The sequence below is a fragment of the Neofelis nebulosa genome, chromosome X (assembly GCF_028018385.1).
Source record: "Neofelis nebulosa isolate mNeoNeb1 chromosome X, mNeoNeb1.pri, whole genome shotgun sequence".
Classification (NCBI taxonomy): Eukaryota; Metazoa; Chordata; class Mammalia; order Carnivora; family Felidae; genus Neofelis; species Neofelis nebulosa.
Window position 1 is genome coordinate 28,322,899 of NC_080800.1, and position 11,536 is coordinate 28,334,434.

At 36.9% G+C, this 11,536-nt stretch overlaps 1 protein-coding gene across 16 annotated transcripts in view; it reads right to left on the reverse strand.

Annotated features, from left to right (window-relative positions):
* Positions 1-11,536, reverse strand: part of DMD (dystrophin) — a 2,138,536-nt gene that overhangs the window by 1,391,645 nt on the left and 735,355 nt on the right. For all 16 annotated transcript variants that reach the window (XM_058713880.1, XM_058713888.1, XM_058713887.1 and 13 more), the window contains 3 exons: positions 9,239-9,340; positions 9,002-9,109; positions 785-964 (listed from right to left, as the gene is read on the reverse strand). In XM_058713880.1, the coding sequence (XP_058569863.1) occupies positions 785-964; positions 9,002-9,109; positions 9,239-9,340 (390 nt within the window). The remainder of the gene's footprint in view (positions 1-784; positions 965-9,001; positions 9,110-9,238; positions 9,341-11,536) is intronic.

An 11,536-nucleotide genomic window follows, 5' to 3' on the forward strand; every position in this document is an offset into this window, starting at 1 on the left:
TAAAAATATGTTCACTGGAAAACACATGGAATTTTTATTAATGCCCAATGACTGCGTGGGAAATGATTACAAAGTACACTCCTTCAAATTTAAAATTTTAAGTATGAATTTAATTTCAAAAGGAAAGTTCAACTGTGACTGAAAATCGTATACATTGCCTGGTAACATTTTCTTAAATTATATTTCTGGAAGAAATATTTTAAACTTCATCTTTCAACAAACATTTCAAACATTTCATACTTATCAAATGTTATGATTTAACTGTTCGTGGCACAAAGAACATGCAATGAACAGATCCTTACTCATCCTAATAAAACAGAGTCTTCCGTAAAATCAAAGGACCTGGGCCTGAGCCGTGCTCCTATCACCAACTTCGCTTGGATAATTCATTTTTCCTCCCTACATTTCATTTTTCTCACATGTAAAATGTAGGGATCAACTGACAGCACTCAAGGTTCTAGAATCTGTGATTTGGGGTTAGGTTGTGATGACACAGTCCCCAGCACTCGGTCCAATTGCTCTAAGTCACTCAGATCCTCGTTCCCACTTAACTGGAAGGAATTACACTCTAAGGCAAGAACTAGTTCAGTCAATTAGCACTCACTCCTTCACCTCTCCCACATTCTCCACTATCAAGACAAGCCATATTTTTTATTCAAACGACTACTTTGCAAGGACTAATCCAGTGATATCCTTTGTAGAGTTATAATACTGTTGCCTTGAATGAGGATTTCAAGAATCTCAAAGATGATCCATTACAGGGTAAGTAATTAGGATCACTAACCTGTGCAGAACTTTTTTCAAGTTTTTGGACTAAATTATCCCAACGCTGGGCAAAGTTGTCCAGCCATGCTTCCATCTTTTGGGCTACCAATGTGTTTTTCAGGGTTGAAAGAAGATCTTGGTTGAGTGAACAGAGTTTGTCCATGGTTTGCTTTTTCTTTTCTAAATCTGTTTTTAAAACCTGTTAAAACAGGAAAGAATACATAATAAGCCTAGTAACATTTTATAAACCAGTATAGTTCAAATTGTTTTTGCATGTATTTTCTCATTGGCATAGATACAAAAAGACTGCAGTCATGCCTGCAAAGGAGCAAGAACCCATAAGAATCTAAGTAGAAGATTATAATCCAAATAATCTTCCCAAGAAGCTTGAAGAGAAAGAAAAATAAAAGTCAGATGTAGAAAAACACCTAGTAGAGAAACTTAGGAGCTACTTAGAAATATTTGAGGAACTCACAAGTAAAGAAGTAGTGTTACTCAAAGGGAAGTTTACTTTTAAATTTTTTTAGTATCTGTTATTCAATTAACATTTGGCTATCTGAGTAATTATCTTCTAAAGCGAATTTAAAAGCCCATTAAGTAATAGAACTAAGCAAGTGAGCGTGATACAAATCCTTTGGAATCACTTCATATGTTTTCTAAGTACATATGTGTTTTATGGAGTAATTTTGATAACATCCCTATTTTCAAAGTTTTTGTGAGTTACAGAGGGTTACCCACGCCCTTTGGTTGAAATGGAATGAATAAACAAAGTGGCTTATATGAAATCAGTAGATCCGGGCAGCTTATTCTTTCACTTTATCCATTAAGGTCACCCTACACTTTGGGAAATCCAATCTCTGGCTCCCAAACACTAGTTCCGGACTTAGCTTGCCAACAAAGAACAAAAAGAAAGAAGAGGCAATTATTTCATAGCTTCTTTGCTATAATCCCCTCCTTTTCCCCTCCTTTTCGCCACAACAAGTACAATGAACATAAAGTGAACAGTGAGACCTGTCTTTCCAAAACAAATGCAAATTTAAGAATAACTAATATTTCACATGGCAAATAAATGATCATGAAACAGATGTACCAAATGCTAATGAACTGACATGTCATGTACACAGAGAAATTAATACACCACCTCCCATGCAAGGGACACTTTATGTAGCTCATTCTGGCATGCTGCCTGCACTGACGGCTCTGAAGAATGCTCTGGGAGTTCATCCTTTATTCAGAATCTGCTTCACCTGGTGTACTTTATACTGGATTCCTAGTGCATGCCACTTTTAAGGTATAAAAGCTAGTTGTGAAGTTCATTTCTAATTTTCCCTCAACAATTATGGTTTTTTTTTTCACTGTTTTCTCTCAGTTTGAAAGAATGCAATAAATCAAAATGAGTTAAGATTCATAAGATGAATCTTAAGATTCATAAGATTCGTAAGATGAATCATAAGATGAATTTGATAAGATGAATGCATATCAAAATAAAACTTTCACTGTAGTAACTTAGTAATGCATTGGTTTTATATGTTGATTTTGTTTGTTTAATCCACGTTAGCTCTCCATTAAATTTAAATGCATTTTGGACTAGTAATAAAACAATAGTTTATGCTACCTGTCTAGAGCTGGGACCCAAATTTGAATTTGTAGATTCCTCCAATCCCTTTATGGCATCCTAATCTTTTTTTTCTTTTAATTTTTGGCATGTATTTGTTTTGCTATAAGCCATTTCAGGTTTTTTTTGGGGGGGAGGGGAAGGTTACGATAGAATTAAAGGCATGCATTTTAAAATATAAAGATGTAAATACAATCCTCTTCGGCTCTCTCAGGGCTTCAGGAGCTAATTTAAATAGCTGTATGCACAAGGCTAAGGGGTATGCCATTATTTAAGCTAAATATGCAATGATTTGGAAACATTTCAGAACAAGGAACTGAGAGTTATGTCTCAAGAAGAGGAAACAATTTGCGTTGGAAATTCATGGGCAACTTCATATCATGTAAAGAGTTTTTCTTAGATGATCTATAAAACTAATTGGATACCCAAAGAGATTTAGTGGCAAATGACAGTAAGCCTCCTGTGTGAAGATTAAGCCAAATGAAGAAACACTTGGTGAGCATCACAAAAATAAAGGGAAAGGAAGTCAAATCACCATTAAAGAATACCTTTAGGAAAAATGGATTCAAGGTGAAGTAAAAACATTATTATAATCAAATTGTGGAATTACTGAATCTACATATTTTTACCTAAATCCATACAACAAGAGCACTGTACTAAACAAAGCTTCTAGCTAGTAAATTTTAAATCTATAGTTTTAAAAATGGTGATGGCAGGTTAGTTTTCAGTTTGTTTCCTTTGTTGGGAGAATATTTCTTTCTCTTTCTTCATGAACTCCCACTACCCAAAGGACTCTCCTACCACACCCAACAGAGGGAGAAGACAAGAAATCCAGGTGCTGCCGGATGCACTGAATCACGGTATTGAAGTACCTTCTCCCATCTATCCTTGGCTATCAACACTTGGATGCTTCGATTTTATGTGTACATATTAAATTACTATGATTTAATTGCAGTTTATTATTAGAGTATAAAAAAAGATGTCTCTCTGCTTATCAAAAACTAATTACAAGTGTTTGAGTGCCAGAGAACCACAGAGCTCTGGAAAACTCAGGAAGAAAAAGGAAGCTTTAGAAAATTTACACATGGCAGAGGTCACCCAGGATTTTAAAAGAAGAAATATATTTTATTTGCAAAGAAGCCAAGCAGTTGGACCTATAACCAAAACAGGCAGGGAGGTACAGTCAATAAACCAGATTAGGCCAGTAGTAAAGAGGGATGAGAGATAGATAAGCTGCCCAAGAAGACAGAACAGACATATTCTATGTGGTCATTAAAAGATGATTTCAAGCGCAAAATGAATGTATCCTTACAAACAGGCCAGGAAATCCCTGGGGGAATCAGAATCACCTAGAAGCCTTTCTAAAATGCAGATTTCTGGGCCCAACTTCCAGGCCCTCTGAGTCAATAGGTCTGGGATGGAACCTAAGAATTTGCATTTCTAACAAGTTCTCAGGTGATGCTGATGCTGCCAGTCTGGGGACCACACTTCTTGAGAACCATCGATTCTGCTTGGATTAATTGGTAACAGGAGGTGAGGTTTCAAGTCTTGGTACCAGCACTATCAGCAGGGACCTGCTGAGCCACTGTAAGTACTTCAACCCTGCCGTGTGCTAGCAGCCACTTGAGACTGTCCTCAATTCCACAGTCCCCTGTAGCCCCTGCACACCCTAGGCCTGTGGACCACCATGCTTCCCAGGGTGGTCCTTCCCCGGAAAACACCCCAGGTCCTCAAGGCAACAGAAAACTCACCCAGGAACCTATTTCTTTTAAATTTGGGCCTTGCTGGGATAGCCTAACTGATTCTGTTTTAGAATCCGCCTAAGGGCCACAGTTTCTTCTCTCCTTTGCTTTTGATCGTTTACATCAAATAAAAAATCAGTTTTGACCGTGAAAAATAATGGATCTACATGGTTTGGATAAAAGCACAGATCAAGAGGAAATGAAATACTTGACTCCTCATTTCCCACCTCAAATGAAAAGTAGGAGAACATCCCATGGGCTATTAGTGATAATATTTCAAAAACAAACTGCACTGATTATAAATAAAAGAGTTTGAGCACACTGTATCTATACCTAGGTATGCAGTAGGAACTGGTGACAGATGGTACCTGTTTTGGGTCTCAGATTGTGACATATTTTAATGAACATTAAATTCTTATTCACTGCCTGAGTCAGCAGGGGAATTTTACCTCAAATTCTAGACCAGCTGTCAGATTTTGTTAATTGGCTTAAACTATCAAACGGTAAGACTTATACAAAACATATTTTCACTTTGTTCACAAGTAAGGTGACATAATTTGAATTTTAATCATACTGGATAATTACTGAGCATTTTCATGGTCCTGAGGTTAGTCAAGTCTTTTATTCACAAAAATGTCAACATAGTAGCACTTGACTTGTTAGAAATGATGGTTCTCGATCACAGTTCTTTTTTTGTCAAGGAACCAAATGATATGAGGAGTTCTGAAATAGCTTAAAAGGGCTGGACCTGAGTCTGGATGTCTTGGTGCTCAATTTGACTCTGCTACTAATGCTCTTTGATAGCTTATGCATGCCGTGTGTGTGTGTGTGTGTGTGTGTGTGTGTGTGTGTGTGTGTGTTTGTGTGTGTGTGTTTTCCCCTGGGCCTCAATATCCTCTTCTGAAATAACCTTGTCTAGTAGTTCCTCCTTTTCATACCCAACGCTACTTAGTTCAGTTCCACTAACTGGCCTACTTACTACCCAAGAGTATTCCAAAAATGCAAATATGAATTGTATCAAGTTCTCAGCGGCTCCTCATCAGCTGTGGAACAAAATTACAAATACATCACTGACATTTTTGCATTCTTTTGATACAGATACAGATCACTTTTCTGAAATTTGTCTTTAGTGGTCAAATCACTCCAGAAAGTATATCTTTTTTGAGGAGTGAATTCTCATCCATAAGAAACTAGCTTGTGATGACAAGCAATATATTTGTGAATCAATTTTAAATTAAAAGCCTAAAGATCAGTAACTATGGAGCAAAAATGTATGATACAAATCAATATTTGGGAAAATGATACACATTTAACTGGGGAAACATATTTAAGATCAGCTTTAAATAAATGATTTAATTATGTCATACAATATCAATACAGATATAAATCATTTCATTTAGGTAAAATTATAAAATGTTATTTATAACAGACCTTTGTTTTATATTAGAGTTAACATCAAGTTAGCATTTAAGAGAATCGCTCTATCAAAACAAGAAGAAATTCTAACTTTGGAATATTTTATTTGAAAAATTAAGCTCTTAATATTACACTGCCCTCTACTACACAGCCAAATAATCAGGTTCACAGTGGAATAGAAGCTTTAGAGGTCTTTTCTAATCCTCTACGTTTTCACTCAAACTAAAATATCTCATTGAGGCCCTCTGTGATGTTCTTTCATTGCCAAAGTTCCCTTATTTTTCAAAACACACAGGCACTTATAATTAATGCTACTGGTTTGCTTTAATATTTTTTCTAATTTTCCAAATGAAGGTATAAGCCCCTTATGTGAGGATAATCACTTCTTATACTTCGATTTCTCAAAGAATTTAATTTAGACTATTACTTTAGAACCACATACTGTTTAGAACTATACAGAATATTCCTATGTACTTCTCAGTGTTACCTTTTTATTTTCACTGAATTCTTATTCCAGGGATGGTATATTTTTTTCAAAAGTACAATTTTTTTTTGAAAACCATAGTTGCCAATCTGCCTACATCTAATGTAATTAATGTTCGTATTCCTCCAAAATTCATGAAATGAGGGCTGAAGCCTCTACTGTGGTAATATTAGGAGAATGGGCTTTTGGGAGGTAATTGGGTTTAGATGAGGAGAAGAGAGTAGAGCACCACAATGGGATCAGTGCCCTTAGAAGAAGAGGAAGAGGCATCAGATCCTCCTCTAATTCTGCTGCTATGTGAGGATACAGCTAAAAGACGCTAAGAGCCAGGAAAAGGGACCTTACCAGGAACCAAATCTGCTGGCACCATGATCTCATACTTCCAAGCTTCCAGAAATGTGAGAAATAAATGTCTGCCGTGTAAGCCATCTAGTCCGTGATATTTTGTTATATAAGTCTGAGATGTCTAAGACAGGAATTGGTACCAAGAAGTGGGGTGCCACTGTAACAAATACCTACAAATGTGTATACAGCTTTGGAAGTGAGTAATGGGTAGAGGCTGAAGAGCGCTCAGGTGCTCTAACCTGCAAGGTGCAGGTTAGAGAAGGTTGAGATTGCTGTGAAATGACTCCTAAAGGCAATTCTGTTGAGGGCTCAGAGAAAGAGACCTGGAAAGCGTCCTGTTTTTAGAGAATACATAAATTAAAACAGACAAAATATTACTATAAATATGGATGGCAAAAGTCATTCTGATGAGGTCTTAGATGAAAATGAGGGTGATGTTATTGGCAACTGGAGGAAGGATGATCCTGATTATAAAGTGGCAAACAACTTGGCTGAATCGTGTTCATGTTCCAGCATTTTGCGGAAGGTGGAACTTGTGAGCAATGAAATTGAATATTTAGCTGAGGAGATATCGAAGCAAAGTGGCATGATTTCTCTTGCCCATGGTAAAATGAGAGAAGAGAGAAATGAAATGAACAAGAGTCATTTGGCATAAAGGCACCAGAATTTAAAGATGTGGCAAATCCTCAGCCTATCCATATTGCAAAGAATGAGAAAATATGTTCAGAAGAGAACACTAAGGGTATGGCTGACTGACCACTTGATAAGATTAGTGTGGGTGGGAACCAGAGACCTAGTCAGCCATCTCAACAGAACCCAGGAATAGAGATGGAATTATACCAACAGAAACACTGCCAGCTGAGACTAAAAGCAATGGAGAAAAATGGACAGAATGAAGGAAGGCTGTCTAACATGCGCTATTCCTAAAGAAAAGCGAAGAATAACGTAGGTGATTCTGAGTTATAAGACGTACCACTCCCACCACAGGCCCAGAGAGCAGAGCTAGTGCTTCCTGGGTTTCAAAGAGTGGGTCTACCTCTCCAGTCCACGGGGCAGGATGCCCCTCCCCAGTACCGCAGGAGCAGAGCCACTGGGTAGGGCTGCTGCAGAGAGCCACATGGGTGGTGCCCTGTGGAACTGAACAGACAAGGCTAACTTGTGGAGTCCTGGAGGTGAGGCTGCTTCTCCAGTGGTCCTGGAAGGCAGTGCATCAGTCCAAAGAGGATTATTCTTGAGGCTTAAGATCTAATGGAATTTTCTTTGTTGTGTTTTGGACCTATTTGGAACCTGTCACTCCTTCCTTCTTTCCTTTTTCTCATTTTTGGAAGGGGAATGTCTGTCCTCTGCCTGACGCACCAACATATTTTGGGAGCGCTTAACTTGCCTGGTTTCATAGTGTCCCAGCTAGGCAGGAAGTCTGCCTCAGGATGAATTGCACCTGGAGTCTTACCACATCTGATTTAGATGATGATGAAACTTTGGAATTTATACTGCAGAGCTGATTCTGGAACCAGTTAAGACTTCTGGAGCTCATAAGATAGAATGAATGCATTGTGCATGTGAGAAAGATATGAATTTGGGGGGGTCTGTGGGTGTGATGTTATAGACTGAATGTTTGTGTCCCCACAAAGTTCAGATGTTGAACCCTACCCTCACACACTTACATAAAATGTGATGGTAGTAAGAGGTGGGGCCTTCGAGAGGTTATTAGGTTTAGATGAGATCCTAAGGGTGGAGACCTCATGTTGGAGCTCATGCCCTTCTAAGAGGAGGAAATGGGTGGAGGTTGATCAAAAGGTACAAACTTTCAGTGATAAAATAAATAAGCATGGGGAATGTATTGCGCAGAATGGTGACTACAGTTAATAATAACAACATAATGTGTATCTGAGAGTTAAGAGGATAGATCTTTAAAGTTCTCACCACAAGAAAAAGAATGTACCTGGGTGAGGTGATGGGTGTTAACTAATCATGGCGGTCATTTTGTAATACATACAAACACTGAATCATTATGCTATACATCTGAAAGTAATGTGATATGTCAATTACATCTCAATTTAAAAAATTAATTTAAAAAATATAGGAGATGGGCTAGATGGCCAATAGTTATTAAGGAGGGCACTTGTGATGAGCACAGGGTGTTGTATGTAGTGATCAACCATTGAATTCTACCATTGAAACGAATATTGCACTGTATGTTAACTAAAATTTAAATTAAAAAAAAATAAACGTGGGAAAGAGACACCAAAATTTCCTCTCTTTCTACCACGGGAACACAAGGTAAGAAGGTGCAGTATGCAAATCAGAAAAGGGTCCTCACCAAAAACTAAAGCTGCTGGCAGGTTGATCCTGGACTCCCCAGCTTCCATACGTGTGAGAGATAAATATTTGTTTAAGTCACCCAGTCTATGGTATTTTATTATAGCAGCCCAAGCCATCTAAGATAATATAGCTGTTCCTATTTTAAAGAAAATTTACAATATGATATAATTGAACAGACTATGATTTAAGCCACAACAATGAGTATTTGGTTTAAGATCGGAAAGAATAAAGAGACCAAATAATGGTGTTACTGTCAACTATTTGGTTTTTTTTTTTTTTTAAAAAAAGTTGTGAACGCTAAAAAATACATACAGCCAGTTTTTGAAGACTTGATAACATTTCACTTTGATCCTTAAAGCCAGTTGTGTGAATCTTGTTCAATGCATCTTCTTTTTCTGAAAGCCATGCACTAAAAAGGCACTGAAAGAAATAAAATAATTCCAAAGAAGAAAATAAATAATTACTAAAGTAGATCATCATATGCTTTCTTTTTCCCATTGAAAATCTCACCATATCATTCACTGACACAATTTCCCCCACATGACTCACCTGTTCTTCGGTAAAACGCTGCCATTTCAGGAGGATGTCTTGTAAAAGAACCCAACGATCTTCTGTCCATCTACAGATGTTTGCCCATCTATCTCCCAGGACCTGGGGGAACAGACAACCCATCACCACATCAGCAGACAATTAACTGTTAACTGAATTTCATTTAAAATTGCATGATTGAGGTGGCTTAGTCTGTTAAGCGTCCAACTCTTGATTTCAACTCAGGTCATGATCTCATGGCTTCTGGCATACAGCCTCCTATCAGTGGGTTCTGCACTGACAACATGGAGCCTGTTTGGAATCCTCTCCCTCTCTCTCATTGCCCACCCCCCAACTCATAAGTGCTCCCATCTCTCCCTCCCTAAAAATAAATATTTAAAAAATAAAAATAAAATAAAATTGCATGAATGATTTGTGACAGTATCTAATTATGAGTCTCCTATGTATACTAGGAGTTTAAGGACACCCTTCATGATTTGCTTATAATGACATATGTATCAAGCCTTTCATTTGTCTTTAGATTTTCATTCACTCTTTCAAATTACATTGAAAAGTAAAGATACTTACAAGAAGTTTGAGGCAGTTATCATACCACTATTTGAAATGTCTCCACGGTAAATATAAGAGAGTAAAGCCATAAATATAGAATTTAAGAGGATTTTGTATTGATAATATGTGAAATGGGTATCTTTCTCAGGTCTGAAAACATATACCAAAGGATAAAAGTCTGACTACTAAATAGAATACCTAAAGACTCTTCTGGAAAGTAATGCTGTGTAATTAAAATTGCTTAATGTCTTGATTGTAGAAGAAAATTTCAATTTAATTTACTTCCACATGTGGACTTTAAAAATTACCTAGATTATTATTACAAACTATTTAAAATCACTCTGTCTCTAAAGTATTCTAGAGAGAAAATTTTAATATTCGCTGCATAGTAACTGCCATATCCCTAGCGTGTTACTAATATTTATATACACACACTATTTTAATATATCACATAAACCAACTACCAATGATATGTATATATGAATATATGTATGTCCATATGTATATATTTGCTGGATGCTGGAGACAAACATCTTTATTAAAGATACTATCAAAATTTTGACAAACATTTCAAAACAGATTTGCAAACAGTGCTTCCCTTTCCAAAAGGCAGCGCTGTGAAAAGTCAATATGGTAAGACAACACAACTTGAATCAACATTAGTTCAAAATCCTTGTATTTTTGACCACATAACTTATGTTCCCACATGATAAAACAAATGATAGCTTAAATCAACATCAACAGGTAAACTCAATGCAATGAAAGTTTGTGCTGTTTGATGAATTCACGGTATGGTATGGTTAAATGTATCCACTCCTGTTTATATTCCTGACTCCCAGGATGAAAAAAACAAACAAACAAACAAACAAACAAACAAACAAAAAACTCTAAATATACATTTCATGCCAATAATAGTTTCTTTGCATATCTCTCTTCAAAAAATACTTTGTAGCAGTGTATAAGCAGGTTACCTTCAAGTTTAACTTTACGACTTTGCCCCCAAACTATAGATCTGTTTCATTTTCTAACATATTGATTTTGCCCAACATTAATAAAGCTGCCAAACTGTTGAAACGGAAACACTTTTGTCTCCTGCAACAGAAGTAGCAATTTGACAGAAAAAGAAATCCCTATGATAACACTCATCAGTTGCTTAACCTGAGGGTTTGACCTACAGAGAGAAGCAGCATTTTTTTCCTCCATGCACGCTCACATGCACACCACCTCTACACACATGCAGCCTGAGCACACGCTTTCAGACACCAGGAGGCACAGTATGCTTCCCATTGCTCTAACCGAGTGGGAAGCAGTGTAGCTAATGATGAACCACACCATGTACACAACTAGACACCTTAAGGCAACCACTGCAATGGGGAGTTAACTTGCAGGGTGGATTTACTGTTCTAGATCAAATCAGTCTGTATGTACATGTGTGTGTGCATACCTATACACATACAAATACTCATACACCTTTCTATTCCTTAACCCTCCGAAACAATGTTTCTTTTTTGCATTCTGTGCAAATTTCTAAATATTCTACCATTTAAGGCAAAGACTGGGTATTAAGAAACGGCAGGAAATAGGCTTATGTTTATCTAAAACCTTTTCACCTTGCACATTACTGGGGTTTTTTTTAAACACGCGTAACTTTGAAGTACACACATTGAATTCTCAATATCTAAAAAAAACATTTCTAATGATACACACAAGTTTTTAAGGAGAATAAAAACTCATTTGAAGTAGTGACAC